Source organism: Phyllobates terribilis, unplaced genomic scaffold (genome assembly GCF_046119375.1).
Source record: "Phyllobates terribilis strain yellow unplaced genomic scaffold, ASM4611937v1 Scaffold_11__3_contigs__length_659146591, whole genome shotgun sequence".
Classification (NCBI taxonomy): domain Eukaryota; kingdom Metazoa; phylum Chordata; class Amphibia; order Anura; family Dendrobatidae; genus Phyllobates; species Phyllobates terribilis.
The window spans coordinates 131,684,288-131,706,875 of NW_027362771.1; the positions used below are offsets into that span (position 1 = coordinate 131,684,288).

Below are 22,588 nucleotides of genomic sequence, written 5' to 3' on the forward strand. Positions count from 1 at the left end.
GACTCAATTTTGAAGAGACGTGCTGGAAAAGGGGCAATTATTGATCAAGCCACACGATGGGGCAGTACTTACTTAATGATTCAGCGCTTGGTTGAACTGAAAACCTTTCTTGTAGACATGGCTAACCCTCAACTGACGCTAAATGAAAGTCAGTGGAATCAGGTGACTGAGCTGGAAAAATTGCTAGAGCACCCATTTACAGTGACTAAAAAATTACAAGCAGAGGACTTAACTCCAGGTATTTTCTTAAAGGAGTGGAAGAACCTGATGTTTCGCCTGTCCCAAAGAGGAGGATTAATTGCAAGTGGCATTGCTACATCAATGAAACGGAGAGAGGAGCTACTATTACAAAATAGCATTCTTTTGGCAGCTGTTTATGTAGACCCAATGCATCGGATTCTTCTAGATGATCAACGGCTAACTAAAGGAAAAGAAGCTCTGTTTGAAATAGCAGTAAGGATGAAAGGGTTGCAGAACAGTCAGGAGGAACAAGAAGAATTTGGTCGTCCTGCCACATCTTCACCCTCATCATCAACTGATGAAGAATTTAATTTCGAAAAATATTTGGATCACAAGGACCGTGCAAAGTGTTCCCGCATAGAAGAAGAGTCATCCCCATCAAAGAACACAGCCAGTACATTTCAGCAGAATTTTTCATGTGCACTAAAAGAAATTGAGAAATTTGACCGTTCATCAAAAATAACAGTGCAACAAGCGATTCCTCTGTATCCTGACATTGTCAGAGATGTTGCCCGAGTGGTTACTGCTTTGCCACCAACCCAAGTTAGTGTAGAGAGGTTGTTCTCTGCTCTCAAAATAATTAGATCAGATTTGAGGGCATCCATGAAGGAGGATCTGACAGAGGCAATACTTTTTCTGAGGACAAATTTCTAGATTTCTTCTTATTAACTGCATAAGTGTTTATTGCATATTTACTTACAAGAGTTTAGAAAAGTTTCTAAAAGTTATTTGCTATATTCTAATTGTATTCTAATAAATAGAGTTTTTGCTCTAAGTGGTCTGATTACTTATATGATGGTGAGAAACTGAATAAGCACGATGTTAATATTTTAAAACAGTAAATTTATTGTTCCGAATTGGCCATTTATGAAGGAGTCTGAGTCGGAACCTGATAAAATCCAGGAGTCGGAGTCGCAACTGTGGCTTACCGACTCCGCAGCCCTGTTGGGAACTCCTTCAAGATTGTTGGAAGACCATTTCCGGTGACTACCTCTTGAAGCTCATCAAGAGAATGCCAAGAGTGTGCAAAGCAGTCATCAAAGCAAAAGGTGGCTACTTTGAAGAACCTAGAATATAAGACATATTTTCAGTTGTTTCACACTTTTTTGTTAAGTATATAATTCCACATGTGTTAATTCATAGTTTTGATACCTTCAGTGTGAATGTACAATTTTCAAAGTCATGAAAATACAGAAAAATCTTTAAATGAGAAGGTGTGTCCAAACTTTTGGTCTGTACTGTATATCAAAAATCACGTCACGATCTCCTATGAACTCTGGCCACGGGCTGGCGTTCACAGGAGTATCATGATGACCGGCACGGGGGTCTTCAACAGATCACCGGCTGTCATGACAACCCATCTGTGCCCCACGATCACGTGACGGGCGTACCAATGACACACTTCCTGTCTGCACGTGATAAATGCCACTGTCGGTGATAGACAGTGCATTTAACTGGTTAACAGCCGTGATTTGATCTCTGATCCACCTGTGGCTGTTAGAGGCACTTGATGGCTGATTAAATCAGCCATCAAATGCCGGGAAAGATGCGAGTTCTGTGTGAGCCCGTATCAAAGGCAGGAACATGGCTTATGATGTGAAGGGGTTAATGCAGTCTTAAAGGGGTTTTCCACTTTAAGAAAAGTGAACCCCAACACTTTTATATACATAACACTCAGAGCAGGTACTTGCCCTCCCTGGAACTCTCCGCTGCTGCTCTGGTCTCAGTTTTGGTTGCAGCCATGATGTCATGTCTACAGCTCACATTACCGCTGCAGCTAATCAAAGAGCTCAAATGGTCTGTTTATGTAGATGACACTTTTCTGAGCTCAGTGACTTGCTGCAGCTGTGATGTTATTTTGACTGCTCACATCACCGCTGCAGTCAATCACTGAGCTCAGCATTTAGTCCTGCCTACATTGATAGAGCTGCTGAGCAGTGATTGGCTTCAGCAGTGAAACGCACTGTTTGTGTGACTTCACCGGTGCAGCCAAAAACACAGACTGGAGCAGCAGTGGAGAGCAGCATTGGGTTGGAAACCCATAATAGTCCATTGACGTTTCTGTGATCATTGTCTCATTGCTGCTACTATTAAGCTTACACTCTGCCGCGCTGTCTGCAGAAAATACAGGAAGACTATGTTTGTCTTCGATAGAAAAGCTTTATTTTTCTTACATAAGAGAAGAGAAACTGCAAAATAAAAAAAATCTGAAATTCTTGATCATCTTTTAATGAACCACTGAAACTAATAAACTGAATTTGTAGCATTTTCCGAGGATAAGCAAGGATTTTGTGTAACTGTTGTAGAAATCGCCTTTCATGTTGCTGTGATCTATATGCAGATGGGAATTTATCATTCTTACATTATGGGTTCTCTTCGTTCTAGGGAAATGTTTGCTTGCTGGACAGCTCCGAGTAAGGACAAGGTGAAAGAGTCCATGGAAGGCTTGCTGCAATTCTTACAGATGACTGCTCACATTTCGGGGGCTCACACTGTGGAGTTTTATACAGAAGACATTTGGAAGAACAATGTGGGGGTCTCCCCTGAATCGGTCCTCTCCATGTTTAGTCAGCAACAACTGTCTCATTGTGAATTTAGAGGTGAGTGACCTCTTAAAGGTTGTTCGAGCTTTTGCTCCGTGGCGTTATCTGCATTCTATGGGGGACGTGGAGTAGTTGCCAAAGCCAACTAATCGGGTTGCAGCTTTCATTTGTCTAAGAGGCTGATGTAAAATGATTTGTTGCCTTGAGTATCAACTCCACTTTCCACCAGTTTTCATACATTCCCACTTTGTGTTCCCCTCCCTTCAGTTATCAATTCCTATGTTGCATTCACTCGGAGTATAGTGGCTCTCATCAGGTACTTGGGCCATTCTGGCAGTCACCGCTGCTTGCCCAGTGACATTCTGTCTACAGTAAGGGACAACTGCAGCCAATCACTGTCCTCAATGGTGAAGTTGGGGTAGACTGAATAGGATCAGCAAGGCCAGTAATTGGCTGCAGCACTTTTTGTTTTAGATGGGATGTTACAACTGCAGGCAGTAAGCAAGGATTGGATGTCTGGGACGAATACAGTATATTTATTCTTAAAGGGGGGCCATCATCGGAAAATGACCCCAGTTTAAATCAGGTTTTTGTGTTACATTTATTTTTAGAAAAAAAAAAAATGGCAATTTTTTTTTCATATCACAATTCTTTATTTAAAAATATTACAATTTTCACACTGGCCACTGGGGCTTTTTTAGACTTATACAGGCTTCTTATCAGAGGCAAGATTGCAGTGACAGGTAACACCTCTAAGCACAGCTGATAACAGGGCTGTGGAGTCAGAGTCGTGGAGTCGGCATAAAATGGACCGACTCCTAAAATATATAATAAATTGGGTACAGTAGTACAATGCAGTTTGTGGGGAATATTTTTTCATATGAATTTGGGAAAGTTATGAAATGTCCTATTCCTGATCTAAGGGTCTGGACTTTTAGTTGAGATTAATTTGTGCCACAGTAAATTTATCACTTACACATGAGCCATGTATGCGGGAATCGGAGAGTCGGAGGTTTGGCTTACCGACTCCACAGCCCTGGCTGATAACACAGGATCCACCAATCACAATAGGCAAGGTCACAGTAGACCCCCTCCCTTCACAATGATCTTTGTACATGCTCACGGGACACTCGAATACAAAATACAGGGTTGAGGTGTACTCATTGCTGCTATCTACATATATTTTTCCTGAAAAACATGAAGTTAAAATCTAAAATGGCTCCAGTGGTCAGTGTGAAAATTGCAAAATTTAGATTCTTTTATATAGATTGTGACATTCATAAAAAAAAAAATAGAACTAAAAAACTTTATTTAAACGAAAGGTCATTTTCTGATGATGGCTTCACTTTTTTTTGATACAGAAAAGAATCCGGCATTCCAAAATCAAAGAAAATCTTGAATTTATTGTGTACAATCCAGTACTGTGCATATATACGGGACGTTTCAGTCAATCAGACCTTTCTCAAATATGCACTTTGCAAAAACAACCAAAAAGGATGACAAACTGTCAAAATAATGCAATGAAGAGGAATGGTCTGCACTCAAAAGGAGAGGTGCTGGGGGAGTAGGCTGTGAACCCAAGTCTATGAAGAAGTGTCCACAGCACTCTCTAGATCAGTTGCAAGGTGATTTTATTCAATAATATATATGCACAATAGCATAGGGTGAATCAGATGAAACAATAAGCGACTAATTAAAGACGTTTCGACCCGTGCCGGTCTTTGTCAGGGGTCGCTGAGTATCTGAATTACTTAAATGCAGGGATTGGAGGCATATGTAAGTTTGATGGAAGAATGGGGAGACACTTTAGCTCTTGTAAAGTGGAATAAAAGTAACCAAGTATTAAGAAATAGCAGTCCTGTTTGTACCTGGATCGGATCAGTTTGTTGGGGAGTAAAGAAGGCACACCCTGCGCCTATAATATTCTCTGCAATATATTTCTGCATGTCATCTCTTATCATGCCCTCAAAAACTTTGCACACTACTGATGTCAGACTTACCGGACAGTAGTTACCTGGATTCACCTTCTTATCTTTATTAAAGAAGTTGTCCACTATTTTTATATTGATGGCCTATCCTTCGGATAGATCCTCAATGTCTGATCGGCCGGGGTCCGACACCCTCGCTAATCAGCTGTTATCGGTGACATCGGCAGGTGCCGGCCAGAAGTGTTTACTTGCAGAGCTGGCCGTCTGCTTGTAGTGGCAGAGACTTGATACTACACATCCGCCTCCTAATCAGATCAATAGGAGGTGGATGTGCAGTACCCTGCAGCAGCCACTACAAGTAGATGGCCAGCTCCGCAAGTAAGTCCTTCCGGCTGGCGCCTGCCGACTACGTTAAACAGTTGATTGGTGGCGGTTACAGGTGTTGGACCCCGGTCGATCAGACATTGATGACCTAACCTAAGGATAGGCCATCAATGTAAAAGTAGTGGATAACCTCTTTATTGGTACCATGTCAGCCATTCTTCAATCCTGTGTCACCAACCCTGTTACAAGAGAGTCTAAGAAGATGAGATACAGCTGTCTGTCAATTACTGTGCTCAATTCCCTCAATATCCATGGATGAATGCCGTCTGTCAATATTTAATTTCCTTAGATGCAGCCGTACTTCTTGTGTAAACTAGTTATATCAAGTGGTGATAGGCTGTGTGCCCACGATGCGTTTTTCAAGCGTTTACGCTGCAGAATTTCCGCAGCGGAAACGCTTGATAAACCTTCCCCCCCACCCCCCCCCCCCATGGTCTCCAATGCAATTCCGCACTTTCAATGCCCATGCTGCGAATTTTTCCACAGCGTTTATGCTGCGCTCAAAAATCCGCAGCATGTCCATTAATTTTGCGCAAGCGCTGCATTTTCGCCGCCATTGACTTGCATTAGAACGCGCCAATTCCACAAGACTGCATCTGTACTTGCGTAATTGGCGCGTTCTAATGTGCGGATGGTACCCGGGTGTGGAGGACAGGAGACTCTCCTCCACACCCAGGTACCATTAAAAAAAAGAATAAAATAAAAAATAAAGATTATATTCACCTTCCGACGGCCCCCGGACTCCTTCTCTTCGCTTGCCGACAGATCGCGCAGGACTGAAGGACCTGCGGTGACGTCGGTCAAGTGACTGCAGGTCTTTCAGTACAGCGTACCGCTATTTGCCGGCAGCCAGCACAGGAGCGCAGCAAGTCTCGGGGGCCATCGGAAGGTAAGTATAGGTTTATTTCTTTATTTTTAACCATTCTCTCGGGTCACACTATATAAATCCATGCCGTTTGCATGGATTTATATAGTGTGACCTAGTTGTCACAAGCACTTTCCAAGTGATGCTAATGGCTTGGAAAGCGCTTGTCAATCCGCATGCAGAAATGTCAATGAATAACGCTCCATTTCCGCATGTACCTGGCAGGAAAACGCATGTACAATTCCGCATGCGTTTTTTTCTGCCAGGGAGATGCAGAAACGCTCAGGAAAAAATCCTGAGCGTTTCTGCATCGTGGGCACATAGCCATATAGTTCTTTGGTGAACCCTAGTTACAGTTGGGTCCATATGTATTTGGACAGAGACAACATTTTTCTAATTTTGGTTCTAGACATTACCACAATGAATTTTAAACAAAACAATTCAGATGCAGTTGAAGTTCAGACTTTCAGCTTTCATTTGAGGGTATCAACATTAAAACTGGATGAAGGATTTAGGAGTTTCAGCTCCTTAACATGTGCCACCCTGTTTTTAAAGGGACCAAAAGTAATTGGACAGATTAAATAATTGTAAATAAAATGTTCATTTCTAGTACTTGGTTGAAAACCCTTTGTTGGCAATGACTGCCTGAAGTCTTGAACTCATGGACATCAGTAGACGCTGTTTCCTCCTTTTTGATGCTCAGCCAGGCCCTCACTGCGGTGGTTTTCAGTTGCTGTTTGTTTGTGGGCCTTTCTGTCTGAAGTTTAGTCTTTAACAAGTGAAGCATGCTCAATTGGGTTGAGAGCAGGTGACTGACTTGACCATTCAAGAATATTCCACTTCTTTGCTTTAATAAACTTCTGGGTTGCTTTGGCTTTATGTTTTGGGTCATTGGTCGTCGTTTCATACTACAGATGGACAATCAGTTTGGCTGCATTTGGCTGGATCTGAGCCCACAATATGGCTCTGAAGACATCAGAATTAATTCGGCTGCTTCTGTCCTGTGTCACATCATCAATAAACACTAGTGACCCAGTGCCACTGGCAGCCATGCATGCCCAAGCCATCACACTGCCTCCGCCGTGTTTTACAGATGATGTGGTATGCTTTGGATCATGAGCTGTACCACGCCTTCGCCATACTTTTCTCTTTACATCATTCTGGCAGAGGTTGATCATGGTTTCATCTATCCAAAGAATGTTCTTCCAGAACTGTGCTGGCTTTTTTAGATGTTTTTTAGCAAAGTCCAGTCTAGCCTTTTTATTCTTGATGCTTATGAGTGGCTTGCACCGTGCAATGAACCCTCAGTATTTACTTTCATGCAGTCTTCTCTTTATGGTAGATTTGGATATTGATACGCCTACCTCCTGGGGAGTGGTGTTCTGCGATCATCCACCACTGTTGTCTTCTGTGGGTGCCCAGGTCTTTTTGCATTGATGAGTTCACCAGTGCTTTCTTTCTTTCTTTCTCAGGATGTACCAAACTGTAGATTTTGCCACTCCTAATATTGTAGCAATTTCTCGGATGTTTTTTTTCTGTTTTTGCAGCTTACGGGTGGCTTGTTTCCACTGCATGGAGAGCTCCTTTGACCACATGTTTACTTCACAGCAAAACCTTCCAAATGCAAGCACCACACCTCAAATCAACTCCAGGCCTTTTATCTGCTTAATAGAGAATGACATAACGAAGAGATTGCCCACACCTGTCCATGAAATAGCTTTGGAGTCAATTGTCCAATTTCTTTTGATCCCTTTAAAAACAGGGTGGCACATGTTAAGGAGCTGAAACTCCTAAACCCTTCATCCAATTTTAACGTGGATACCCTCAAATGAAAGCTGAAAGTCTGAACTTCAACTGCATCTGAATTGTTTTGTTTAAAATTCATTGTGGTAATGTCTGGAACCAAAATTAGAAAAATGTTGTCTCTGTCCAAATACATATGGACCTAACTGTATATCATTTGGTCAGTTAGTTCATTGGTTAACACGGATGAAAAGTGCCTGTTTAATTTCTCAGCCTTTTCTTTGTCCTCTATAATATCTACCATCTGTCTTTTGTCTTTTTTTTTTTTTTTTTTTTTTTGCATTGATGTATAAAGAAATTTTTTTAGGATTTATTTTAATGTCACTGGTGATTTGTTTCTCTGTAGAGAACTTTGCTAGCTTAATTTATTTTTTACATTTCTTATTGAGATCTTCATACTCCTGAAATGCTATTTCCATATTCTCAGCCTTCAAGATTTTATATGCCCTTTGTTTTTGTCTTATTAAACTTTGTACTGTATTATTTATCCATAATTGTTTCTTTTTGTTCCTGGACATGTTATTACCAGAGGTTATAAGTATGCCTTTTCATTTTAGAATTAGTACAAAGCATTAAAGGGAACCGGTTAGTAAGATCAACCCCCTTGAGGTAGCTGCCTATATGGACACGCAGATCATAGAAAGTTTAAAAAATGGTCCCTTGATATCTGCAGTCTGATGTCTTGTTCTAGAGATATCCATGTCTTTCTTAATATGTAAGTGAGCCATTAAAATTCATGGCACAGATCTTCCTGAAAAACTGCCTACAGAGCTCATTTTAAATGAAAGAGGGCGTTACCAGGGAGACATGTAGATCAGGAGAGGAGACTTGTCAGTCATTACATGTCTTACACTGGGAACACCTTCTTTCATTTAAAATAAGCTCTAAAGGCAGATTAACAGGGAGATCTATGTCTGGCCAATAGATCTTAACAGCTAATTTACATAACCCCCACAAAACTTGATTTCTCTGGAATAAGACATCAGATCGCAGATATCATTTTATTCAGCATCATATGACCTACATGCCCATATAAACTGTTTAGAAGGGTTGATTTTACTGGTAGCTTCCTTTTATCCCCTTTACGAACTTTAACATATGAGTATGTCAAAGGTAGTGTCCCTGCCTTTGATGCGGGCTCCGACGCTGAGCTTGCGTCTTTCCCCGTACTTAATGGCAGATAAAATCAGCCATCAAGTGCCTCTAACAGGCTTGGGTGGATTCGATATCAACCCGCTGCTGTCAATCAGTGACAGCGGCATTTAACACGCGGAAGTGCGTCACAAACCCCGCCCATCAGCGCCCCTGTAACGTGATCACAAGGTGCTGATGGGTTATCGTGACAGCTGGGGGTGACCCTCCCCCCCCCACCTCCCGTGCCTGTCATTGTGTATCCCCCTTGAACGCTGGCTTGTTGCCGGCATTCACAGGAGATGGTGATTTTTGCTATACATAACAGGGCTCCAGCACTACTATGTGTAGCAAAAATAATCAGACAATCGCAGCTTCAAATCTCCTACTATTGAAGTCAATAAAAAAAAAAATTAACATATTTGGTATGGCGGTGTTCAGAAATGTCCAATCTATCAAAATATAAAGTAAATTAATCAGATCGGTAAATGGTGGAACGAGAAAAAAAAATCAAAGCTTCAGTTACGTTTCTTTGGCTGCCGCAACAATGCAATAACAAGCGATTTAAAACATTGTATCTACCACAGAGCTCCAAAAATAAGCCCTCACCCAGCCCCAGAGGCCGAAAAATTGAGATGCTACATCGACCTAAGCAAATTTTTATTTTTTTTTTTCCTTACAAATTTTGGAATTTTTTTTTCACCACTTAAATTAAAAACAACCTGTACATGTTTGGTATCTACGCACTTGTACTGACTTGGAGAATCATACTGCCAGGTTTGTTTTTGATTTAGTGAACATGTTAAATAAAAAAATCAAAAAACAATTGTGGAACTGCACTTTTTTTTTTTTTTTTTTTTTTTTTGCAATTTCACCTCAGGTGGATTTTTTTTCCCTCTTTTCCAGTACTTTATATGGTGAAATGAATGGTGTCATTCAAAAGTACAGTCATGGCCAACAGTTTTGAGAATGACACCAAAATTATATTTTCACATGATCTGCTGGCCTCTGGTTTTTATTAGTGTTTGTCTGATGTTTATATCACATACAGAAATATAATTGCAATCATATTATGAGTACCAATAGGTTATATTGACAGTTAGAATGAGTTAATGCAGCAAGTCAATATTTGCAGTGTTGCCCCTTCTTCTTCAAGACCTCTGTAATTCTCCCTGGCATGCTCTCAATCAACTTTTGGACCAAATCCTGACTGATAGCAGTCCATTCTTGCATAATCAATGCTTGCATTTTGCCAGAATTTGTTGGTTTTTGTTTGTCCACCCGTCTCTTGATGATTGACCACAAGTTCTCAATGGGATTAAGATCTGGGGAGTTTCCAGGCCATGGACCCAGCTGAGTGAGCCATTTAGTTATCACCTTTGCTTTATGGCAAGGTGCTCCATCATGCTGGAAAAGGCATTGTTGGGCGCCAAACTGCTCTTGGACGGTTGGGAGAAGTTGCTCTTGGAGGACATTCTGGTACCATTCTTTATTCATGGCTGTGTTTTTAGGCAAGACTGTGAGTGAGCCGATTCCCTTGGCTGAGAAGCAACCCCACACATGAATGGTTTCAGGATGCTTTACAGTTGGCATGAGACAAGACTGGTGGTAGCGCTCACCTCTTCTTCTCCGAATAAGCTGTTTTCCAGATGTCCCAAACAATCGAAAAGGGGATTCATCAGAGAAAATTACTTTACCCCAGTCCTCAGCAGTCCACTCCCTGTACCTTTTGCAGAATATCAGTCGGTCCCTGATGTTTTTTCTGGAGAGAAGTGGCTTCTTTGCTGCCCTCCTTGAAACCAGCCCTTGCTCAAAGAGTCTCCGCCTCACAGTGCGTGCAAAAGCACACACACCAGCCTGCTGCCATTCCTGAGCAAGCTCGGCACTGCTGGTAGTCCGATCCCGCAGCTGAAACAGTTTTAAGATACGGTCCTGGCGCTTGCTGGTCGGTCTTGGGCGCCCTGGAGCCTTTTTGACAACAATGGAAGCTTTCTCCTTGAAGTTCTTGATGATGCAATAGATTGTTGACTGAGGTGCAATCTTTGTAGCTGCGATACTCTTCCCTGTTAGGCCATTTTTGTGCAGTGCAATGATGGCTGCACGTGTTTCTTTAGAGATAACCATGGTTAACTGAAGAGAAACAATGATACCAAGAACCAGCATCCTTTTAAAGTGTCCAGTGATGTCATTCTTACTTAATCATGACTGACTGATCGCCAGCCCTGTCCTCATCAACACCCACACCTGTGTTAATGGATCAATCACTAAAACGATGTTAGCTGCTCCTTTTAAGGCAGGACTGCAATGATGTTGAAATGTGTTTTGGGGGTTAAAGTTCATTTTCTGGGCAAATATTGACTTTGCAAGTGCAGTAATTGCTGTTAAGCTGATCACTCTTTGACATTCAGGAGTATATGCAAATTGCCATTGCAAAAAATGAAGCAGTAAACTTTGGAAAAATTACTATTTGTCTCATTCTCAATACTTTTGGCCATGACTGTACAAGTTATGGCTCTGGGGAACAAAAAATGAAAACGCAGAAACAGAAAATTGCATAGTCATGAAGGGGTGAAATTGAATAAATTCTATTGCCTCGGATTCTCCATTTTAATGTATGTATGCAGACTGTGCTGCTGATGTTAGAAGAATGAATCTTCTAATTGTCAGGGCACTGGGAGCTGGTCCATTTAGAAGCCAGTGACTGTAACAAGGCCAGGTCCAAAGAAGAAGGAACCGACAGCACTCAGCAAAATGGACGCCCGTTGACTCCAAGGAACCAACTTGGAAAAATTGCAGCATATAAAAGAAAAAACAGTGTCCAATCCAGGGTGTTCAAGATATCAAAATTGTAGTTTATTCTGTCAGATTACAACGTTTTGACCGTTCGCGGGTTTTTATCAAGTATGACAAGGCCAGGGTCTCTTGCTTCCGTCAGCTCTTAACATTGGAATTAGACCTATATAACATGTCTTATTAGTCATTTGTGGTAAGAGTGCTGCTTTAATATCGAAGACGTTGACTTATTTCAGGATTATACTTCAATCAACCCTCCACCCGCGATTGTAAAAGTCTGTGTCCTTTTCCCATATATAGCATGCTACCTGGGGCCTTCTGTTCTACAGCGGCTGCCTCATTTATTTTGGTGTTCTATTGGGCTCTTCCCCAAAATGGCTGCCGTAGGGAGATAGAGAGCACTGTAGAAAGTCTGAGCTGCTCTTCCTTTGGTGTGCGATGGACCAGTGTAAATGATAACGATGCTGTACATCCCGCAGTGGAGAAAAGTCAGGAGAGCCGTGCTTCAGACTTTCCACATCGCTCTCCCTGGCTCTGCGGGGGCCATTTTGGAGCTGAGGTAAATGAGCCACTGAACTGACAGAGGGAGGCAGTAGCCACCAAAAAAAATGGCACAATGACTACACATGGGAAATGTAAAGTGGCTTCAAGGTTCCTGGGTGAAGAGACAATTTAACAAAGTCATGACTTTTGTAGCCATTGGCTTCTTCGGTAATGCTTTGGAGTTGAGTTGGTGTTTGTTACATTAGGTTCTCTGTGTAATCAGTCTAATCTTTCTCTCTTTGGCTCTCAATGACAAGCTGTGCCTGTTCGATAATGGAAGCATGGTAGTAATTGGCAACCTTGGCTCCAGCTATAACGGCAGTTTTGGGCGTCTAACCCCTTAGATGCTGCTGACAAAACCAACCACTTCCTCAGCCCATCGGCATTCTGCGGTGCCATAATGGTGCTCTGATGGCTTACCGTGACAGCCAAGAGCCGAAAGAAACCTGTTCTCAGTTATCTATTTTAAGTTTACCATTGTCTTGCAAAAATGAGTCTCCATACGGCCATATCAACAGAAAAATAAGTTATTGCGACACACAACTGACTTTTTATAAAACCTATACATGTTTGGTTTTCCCGTTTTTGTATCACTGTAGAATAAAGTTAACAGGTTGCTTTTACTGCATGGTAAAAATGGTGAACTTTTTTTTTCTTTTCTTCCTTTGCACTGCCAAAACTGGCTTAAAAATGGCCCCATTGGAAAAAAATATCACCTTGCACAAAAAAATAGACCATATATAAATCTATAATAGTCATGGTACTTGGAATGTAATGATGACGAACAATAGATTTTGCTAGATCGTTCAGGCCCTAAATAGGATGGCGCTTAAAGAGGGTTTCCAGTCATACCATATTGATGACTTATCTCTGGGTTAGGTCATTAATAGGAGATCGGTGGGAATCTGACACCGTTTCAAAATCGGGGTGGGTGGGAGGGGGGCGCTATACACTTATTCCCGATTGCAGTATTAAAACGGCAATGAGGGAATAAGGCCCCTTAGCAGTTGCCGGTTTAATGCGTATCCGCAGTTGTTAAGTGGTTAAATAGGTAGCAGCCGCTGCATGTTAGTGAAAGACGGCTCCTATTCTTTTGAGTAGAAGCTGCTCTACAGTACCCAGGAGAAAGGAGAACCACCGAATGTCCAGTCCAATATACAAGAGACATAAACCATATATATAAAAAGACCTTTATTAGACAATGGTCAAAGTGGTACTACAAACACATGAGAACCCACCATATAAAAAATATAAATGCAACCTAATAAAAAGAACATGACACAATAGATGTAACAGTTGCAATGGACAAAGTATATTACATTACAAACCCACAAACAATACAAAATGGGATAGATGGAATAAACAAGTATGTCAGCACCAAAGAAAATAGTATATACTTCAGCACAATAGTCTGCAGAGCTATATTAGGGGTGAAGTATACACTGCCGCACAATGATCTATGGGACTATATGAGAAAAAAGATTGCTGCTGCTGAAATAAATAAATAAGTACCCGGTGCCAACTTATTTATGTAAGGTATATAATTAATGCACATGGTACTAAGCAGAGAACTGACATACCTGGTTGTGGAATGTGAAGGAGGGATCACGGGAATACCCCGACGCGCGTTTCGGACAGAAGTGTCCTTCGTCAGGGGGTATGGTTTATGTCTCTTGTATATTGGACTGGACATTCGGTGGTTCTCCTTTCTCCTGTGTTCTCAACCGAATGGTCTACCATTTATTTTTGGTCCACACAGCATATACAATCTATCAATTACTGCTGGGTTACTCATATTGACCTATGTGTCTCTATGATATATTCCCTATTTTGTGTGGATATTCCTAAGTGTACTCCTGCTCTACAGTACCCAGCAGCAGCTGCTACATATTGAATGGACCTGTGCTTTGCAGCTCCATTCCATGTGTTTACATCGTATGGATAGAAAGGTCATCAATATTTTATGATCAGACTATTAACCTTTAGAGGTTAAATCGTTCCTCTTTATATTGTGATTTGGGGAACAACTTGTTTGTGTGGTGTTTTCTTTTTTATTTTTTTATTTTCATATTTCTGCCAGTGTATGGTGTTTCCTCAGAATTGTATGTATGATATCACTGTATTGGGAGGTCTTTAAGGGGTTGTCACAAACTGGGCATTACTTGCCCTCGCCACTGTCCCAGTCTCTGTTTTCAGTACTGATGTCATATCATCAGCGCTGCATCCAATCAATGAGCTCTTTACGCTGGCTGAGCTACTGAACTCATTGATTTGGCTGCAGCGTAAGTAATTGTTTGTTTGTAAGCCAAGGCCACGGCCCCACTATCAGTATTTGGTCAGTATTTTTTCTCAGAAGTGAGAAACAAAACCAGGTGAGGAACAATCAGAGAAAAGGTATAATAGAAACAAGTCACCAATTCTGCATTTATCACCCACTCCTGGTTTTGGCTCCCACTCCAGAGAAAAAATACTGACCGAATACTGACCAAATACTGATAGTGGGGCTGTGGCCTAACTCAGCTTCTAGCATAAAGTTTTCTGAAAAGGGACAACCCCTTTAATGACATTTCTCTTGATAAATGTTAGATGTGTTTAAAAAAAACATTTTTTTTCTTGCATGTACCCCATCACGCACCCTTACATTTTGGATATGCTTGTCTGAACCCATGATTCTTGAAGTTTTTCATGTGATATTGTTTAATTACAGAGCAGCTATGTATCCTGTAGTGAAGTGGTTTAGCGCTGCAGTGAATTGTATGCGCTGCCCACCCAATTATAATACTTTTTCTTAATCCGAAAATTTCCTTCTGCAAAGACGAATAGGTTTTCCCTTAGGAATATCCAGAGCCGGGCAGTTGTCATGTCTGCAGAGCTTTTTGTAGTGGTATCGCGTGTAAGCTGATGGAGCATATGGCTACAGTGCTGAAAGGAGGCATATTCCTCTTGTGCGCTTTAATATGCGTGTTTGAGGTCAGGCCGACAACACGCACTTGGTGAGAAAGCCGGGAAGGAATGTTCATTTACTAGCAGTTAGGAGCTTCAGGTCCAGATGCTATAAACCCCCACTCCAGTTGTCCAGGGTAAAATATTAGATTGCGTCCATGCAAATAACACTAGGACATTGTAATTTGTGTTAAGCAGCGGTTAATATCCTGGGAGAACCAAAGCATCAGACATTTGGATTTAAATTGCCTGATCCATATCTGTCCAAACAGGGCTGTGGAGTCGGTAAGCAAAACCTCCAACTCCTCAATTTTCATGACACCGACTCCAACTCCGACTCCCTCATACATGGCTCATGTTTAAGTGCTAAATTTACTGTTAGCTGAGATGAATCTGTGCTAAAAGTCTAGACCCTTAGATCAGGAATAGAACAGACATTTATAGGACATTTCATAACTTTCCCAAATTCTTATGAAAAAAATATTCCCCACAAACTGCATTGAATTACTGTACCCAATTTATTATATATTTTAGGAGTCGGAGTCGGTCCATTTTATACTGACTCCACCAAAATGGGCTCTGACTTCACGACTCTGACTCCACCGCCCTGTGCCCAACATTGGGATGCCTCATACACATTCAAAAATTACGCGGCCCAACTGATATTAGTGCAGTTGGCTGACTAATGGATTTAATGGAATCCCATCCTCTTTGAACATTTAGACCTTGTTCACATGTAGCATACCGTATTTTTCGGACTATAAGACACACCTAGGTTTTAGAGGAGGAAAATAAAAAAAATGTAAGCAAAAAATGTGTTCATGATGCACTTTAAAGGGGGAGGGGGTCTGCTGCTGACACTGGTATATGAGTAATGTCCCCCAATTCTGACAATATCCCCCATCCTGGTATATATGCTCCCCCTTCCTTTTATACATGGTCCCCATCCCCCTCCTGGTATGCCTGGCATCCCTCTATCCTGGTATGCATGGAACCCCTCCATCCTGGTATGCAAGGCACCCCTCATCCCTATCCTGGTATGCAAGGCACCCCTCATCCCTATCCTGGTATGCATGGCACCCCTCATCCCTATCCTGGTATGCATGGCACCCCTCATCCCTATCCTGGTATGCATGGCACCCCTCATCCCTATCCTGGTATGCATGGCACCCCTCATCCCTATCCTGGTATGCATGGCACCCCTCATCCCTATCCTGGTATGCATGGCACCCCTCATCCCTATCCTGGTATGCATGGCACCCCTCATCCCTATCCTGGTATGCATGGCACCCCTCATCCCTATCCTGGTATGCATGGCACCCCTCATCCCTATCCTGGTATGCATGGCACCCCTCATCCCTATCCTGGTATGCATGGCACCCCTCATCCCTATCCTGGTATGCATGGCACCCCTCATCCCTATCCTGGTATGCATGGCACCCCTCATCCCTATCCTGGTATGCATGGCACCCCTCATCCCTATCCTGGTATGCACGGCACCCCTCATCCCTATCCTGGTATGCACGGCACCCCTCATCCCTATCCTGGTATGCACGGCACCCCTCATCCCTGTCCTGGTATGCACGGCACCCCTCATCCCTGTCCTGGTATGCACGGCACCCCTCATCCCTGTCCTGGTATGCACGGCACCCCTCATCCCTGTCCTGGTATGCACGGCACCCCTCATCCCTGTCCTGGTATGCACGGCACCCCTAATCCCCATCAAGCTGCACATAAAAAAAAAAAAAAAAATAAACACTCCTACTCGCCTTACTTCTCTCCTCCAGCGCTGCGTCCTGTCTGCCCGCACTGATCTCTCCATGTGAGCCGCGCATGACGTCACTACCATGCGCGGCTCACAAGGAGAGATCAGCTGCCGGAAGTCACTGCTCCCCACGCTGGGACTGTGTGCGCGGGGAGCAGTGACTTCATGCTGCTTAATAGCCGGCACACAGCGGAGCCGCAGTGCGGCTCCTGCTGCTGCCGGACTATCGCGTGTGCCCGCTTATTAAAGGGCATAAATATTCACCCCTCCCCACGCCCATGGGCGTGGAGAGAGGTTGAATATTCATGCCCTTTAACAGCGGGTGCACGCGATTCCGGCAACAGCAGGAGCCGCGCTGCGGCTAAGCTGTGTGCCGCTATTAAGGAGCATGAATATTCCGTGCTCCTATTGGGCGTGGGGAGCAGTGAATATTCATTTTCTTTAGCAGCGGGGACAGTGTAGGCTGCTGCGGTTAGCTGCGGCCTCCTGTGCCCCGCTCCTCCACCGCTACCGCTCCCCCAACATTCGGACTATAAGATGCACCCCCCATTTTCCTCCAAAATTGTGGAGGAGAAAAGTGCGTCTTATAGTCCGAAAAATACGGTACATGTTGCATATCTTCTGCTGCTTTTTTTCCACAGAAATTCTGCTGTGTAACTGTCCAAGCTAAGTGGATATGATTTCATGAAGACTTCACCCACTGAAGTGGGTGCTGAACTGTGCGGTTTTGGTGCGTTTCTTTTTTTATCTCTTGTATTCTATGTGGAGCCTAAAAAACTGTAGAGTCTGGTACCTGTTGAAGATGGGTAACGTGCTGTGAGTCTGGTACCTGTTGAAGATGGGTAACGTGCTGTGCGTCTGGTACCTGTTGAAGATGGGTAACGTGCTGTGAGTCTGGTACCTGTTGAAGATGGGTAACGTGCTGCGGGTCTGGTACCTGTTGAAGATGGGTGACGTGCTGCGGGTCTGGTACCTGTTGAAGATGGGTGACGTGCTGCGGGTCTGGTACCTGTTGAAGATGGGTGACGTGCTGCGGGTCTGGTACCTGTTGAAGATGGGTGACGTGCTGCGGGTCTGGTACCTGTTGAAGATGGGTGACGTGCTGCGGGTCTGGTACCTGTTGGAGATGGGTGACGTGCTGCGGGTCTGGTACCTGTTGGAGATGGGTGACGTGCTGCGGGTCTGGTACCTGTTGAAGATGGGTGACGTGCTGCGGGTCTGGTACCTGTTGAAGATGGGTGACGTGCTGCGGGTCTGGTACCTGTTGGAGATGGGTGACGTGCTGCGGGTCTGGTACCTGTTGAAGATGGGTGACGTGCTGCGGGTCTGGTACCTGTTGGAGATGGGTGACGTGCTGCTGGTCTGGTACCTGTTGGAGATGGGTAACGTGCTGCGGGTCTGGTACCTGTTGGAGATGGGTAACGTGCTGCGGGTCTGGTACCTGTTGATCAGTCTGGTATGCATCACACGTACACACATCAGGTAATCTGCTGAGGGCTCATTAAAGACTTGCATATCCCCTTCTAAATGTTCTCATCCTTTTCTATGTAGTCGGATTCCTATCTCCTGGTGTGTAGATCACCATCTGTTCTATAAATCCTTGTTTGTCCTGTGACTGAATAATGTTTAGATTGTAATCAGGACTAGATCAAGAAAAAAAAATATGAAGCATGTATGTATCCCAAACGTACTAGTGTAAAGCCAAGTTTACTCTTGTAGTTTCACCACAGGTTGTCAGTGTGTGGTAAACCTCGTCCCTGGCATCTGTGTTGGTTGATGGTGTTCAAAGCCTTCAGTTTTACCATGTAAGGCTGGTTCCACACGTCCGATATTAATGGTCCGCGTACGGACTGTGGTGTTCACACTGGCCGTGAGTTTCTGGTAGGAACTAGTGTTGAGCCACCCCCATAGTGTTTGGGTTCGGTTCGTCGAACACCGGGATGTTCGAGGAACTGTTCGTCGAACACCTTAGAACACCGTCGAACACCGTTAAAACCAAGGGCAGGCAAACAAAAACACATAGAAACACATAGAAAACACCTTCAAAGGTGTCCAAAAGCTGATAAACTGCTCAGAAGACGCTCTCTTTAAAAAAGCCGGCCGGCAATTCAGCAGCGGCATACACCGGTACCCGACAATTTAGACAAGAAGGAATAGAGCATCACACATAGATTAGATAGATAGAAACATGTCAGTCACATATATAAGAAGTACAGTGACCGTGTTGGTTACTGTACTTGTCATTTAGTGTAAAGGATTTATTAAAAAAAAAATTGGCGTAGGGTTCCCCGTAATTTTATTCTCTAGCGGAGGTTAAGCAGACGTCTGGGGCAGATGTTTGAAGCCTGGGAAGGGGGTAATACCCACGGAGCTTCCCAGGCTACTAATATCAGCCCCCAGCTGAATAACTAGCCTTTACTAGCTATTAAAATGGGGGACCCCCCCAAAAAAAATGACGTGGGGTCCCCCCTATTTTAATAGCTAGCAAAGGCTAGGCAGACAGCTGGGGACTGATATTAATAGCCCAGGAAGGGTGCCATGAATATTGGCCCCCTCCCAGGCTAGAAACACCAGCCGTCCCAGAAATGGCGCATCCATAGGATGCGCCAATTCTGGCACTTAGCCTCACTCTTCCCACTGCCCTGTAGCGGTGGCAGTGGGGTAATAGGGTTGGTGTTGATGTCAGCTTATAATGCCAGCTGACATCAAGCCCAAGTTAGTAATGGAGAGGCGTCTATAAGACACCCCCATTACTAACCCCATAGTCAAAGTTAAAAAAAAACACAAACACCCAGAATAAAGTCCTTTAATTGAAATAAAGAAACAATTCTTTATTGTTCTAAATTAAACCATACTTACCATCACGCCCATTCCAGCTGAAGCTAACGATCTCCTGCAATAAAAGAAAAATAATAAAGCAACATCATCCTTACCTTTTGATGGTTCCCAGGACAGCTCCAGCTCTGCTACATCGAGATGACCGGCTGGACCGCAGCAGAAAGCTGCCATCCAGCCTGTCATCCCGCAGACACTGAGAAGCACAGGCATGCTTGCGCTCCTCAGTGTCTGGCTGTGACGGCATCCAAATGAGCCGACAATGAACTCAGCTCACCTCATGCACGTCACTGACAGCGTGATAGAATTCTCCTGCTGAAGCGCTGAGCGCAGGAGAATTTTCCCACGCTGTCAGTGACGTGCATGAGGTGAGCTGAGTTCATTGGACATTACCTCGGCTCATCTGGATGCCGTCACAGCCTCTCCATTACTAACCTGGGCTTGATGTCAGCTGGCATTATAAGCTGACATCAACCCCAACCCTATTACCTCACTGCCACCGCTACAGGGCAGTGGGAAGAGCGAGGCTAAGTGCCAGAATTGGCGCATCCTATGGATGCGCCATTTCTGGGGCGGCTGACGGCTGGTGTTTCTAGCCTGGGAGGGGGCCAATATTCATGGCACCCTTCCTGAGCTATTAATATCAGCCCCCAGCTGTCTGCCTAGCCTTTGCTAGCTATTAAAATAGGGGGGACCCCATGTCATTTTTTTAGCGGGGTCCCCCATTTTAATAGCTAGTAAAGGCTAGGTATTCAGCTGGGGGCTGATATTAGTAGCCTGGGAAGCTCCGTGGGTATTACCCCCTTCCCAGGCTTCAAACATCTGCCCCAGCCGTCTGCTTAACCTCCGCTAGAGCCTAAAATTATGGGGAACCCCACGCCAATTTTTTTTTTAAATAAATCCTTTATTTTAACACTAAATGACAAGTACAGTAATCAACACTGTCACTGTACTTCATATATATGTGACTGACATGTTTCTATCTATCTAATCTATGTGTGATTCTCTATTCCTTCTGTTCTAAATTGTCAGGTACCGCTGCTGAATTGCCGGCTTTTCGTGTTTCACTGTGAGCATAGTTCCCATCGATTTGGGCAACCACTGTAATGCCACAACCACCATGGCTGAGTGAGTGGCAGACAATCCCTGCATGATTGGTGCTCTAAATAGCGCCAGACATGCAGGACACGCTTTTGGTGCACGAACAGTTATCGAACATAACCTCGAACAGCCGAATTTTTTGCAAATCGTTCGGGTTCGTCGAACAACTCGAACACCGCCCAAAACAGCTCGAATTTGAGATTGGCGAACAGTTCTAGTCGAACACCGCTCATCTCTAGTAGGAACTCAACAGCCTATTTGTATTTCTATGAGGTTATTTAGTTCTAGTCGGATGACATACGGTCCGGAGATCACAATCCATACTCAGACTGTGAATATTGGACATGTAAAACTGGCCTTAAATGTAGCACACCAGCACATGCATGCTTTCTGTAACGTTTTTGGTTGCATTTTTCATTTTATAACATTTAACCAATTTTCTTCTCCCCCTAGTGATATGGAGAAGGCCATGGGGATAACTCTAAGAAAAGAGAACATCATAAAATGCAATAAATTAAAAATTGTTTATCTGGACTTTTCAATAATTTTCTAGAGATCTAAACAAGGATGTGGTTACAGAATTTTCAACAAAAAAGGGTTAAAGCACAAATTATAGAGTGCTGAAACCACTGCACAGCGCAGAAAGACCAGAATTACAACCACTATCAATCACACATTGTATCAGATTAGCCACTGTTAATCATCATACATCATGTAAGCCTTACACTCCTGATATACGCACAGTCCAGCCCATAGACTACTAATATCCAAATGTGCCAGAAACAGTGACTTGTGGGGCCAGAATGGGCGTTGCATGATAGTTAAAGGTGCAAAAAAAAAAAAAATACCACCTACAACAAGAGTAGTGTCCCAGTGCAGATGGCTCAGGGAAATCACTGCATTGTCACTGTGTCGTGGGAGAAAAGGACTTGACTGCTCCGTTTAGTTGAGTATTAACTTTTTGTTTTTTGTGTGGGGTATGGTGATTGCACAAAGTGGCGTTATTGCTTTTGTAGGGTGCATTATTACTTCTTTTTAGGGGCATTATTATTGTATTAGGAGACTGTTTCCCATGACCACCCACGCTACCCCCTTTGCTGAGAGTCTCCTCTCACATTGAATACGTTCAGTGACAGACTTAAAGTACATTGAAATTTTCCCCAAGACCATGTGTGTGTGTATATAATATATACTGTGATTGTTAATTCAGATTCTAGTTGCTCAGTTCTTGCTTGGGTAAGCGATGTTCTGTATTGTCCACTGGATGGCAGTATTGAGCAGCCTTTGCCACGTTGCTTTGTCTTCAGTACATTGTTGCAGTCACAGATCAATCATTCTAAAGTGAAGGGAAGATAATGTGGAAGCAGTCAAGTGATACACCACTATGAATCTCTTTGCGTAACTTCTTTATTATTTACTTGTCACTGGTGATGTGAAAAATGAATTGGGGACGAGCTACAAATGTCCGAGCTTGAATAATATCATCTTTAATAAAACGGAAGAGTTTCAGACGGCTTATTATAAAAATTTGATCTTCTAATCATTCCGGTTAAGACACTTTGCATTGACTCCTGCATTTGGGAACCTGAAGGTCACCATCATTTTTTTTCTCTTCAGACTATTATGGATGGTAAATTTGTACATCAGTTATGGTAAAACTTCCTGATTAGTGGGGTCTGACAACTGGGATCCACACCATTGGGCTAACCATGAC

General features: G+C 43.4%; 1 protein-coding gene across 3 annotated transcripts in view; it reads left to right on the forward strand.

Moving 5' to 3' along the window:
• METTL25 (methyltransferase like 25) overlaps positions 1–22,588 on the forward strand; it is a 234,131-nt gene that overhangs the window by 6,590 nt on the left and 204,953 nt on the right. For all 3 annotated transcript variants that reach the window (XM_073651617.1, XM_073651615.1, XM_073651616.1), the window contains exon 2: positions 2,626–2,840. In XM_073651617.1, coding sequence (XP_073507718.1) covers positions 2,630–2,840 — 211 coding nt within the window. In that variant the 5' untranslated portion in view covers positions 2,626–2,629. The remainder of the gene's footprint in view (positions 1–2,625; positions 2,841–22,588) is intronic.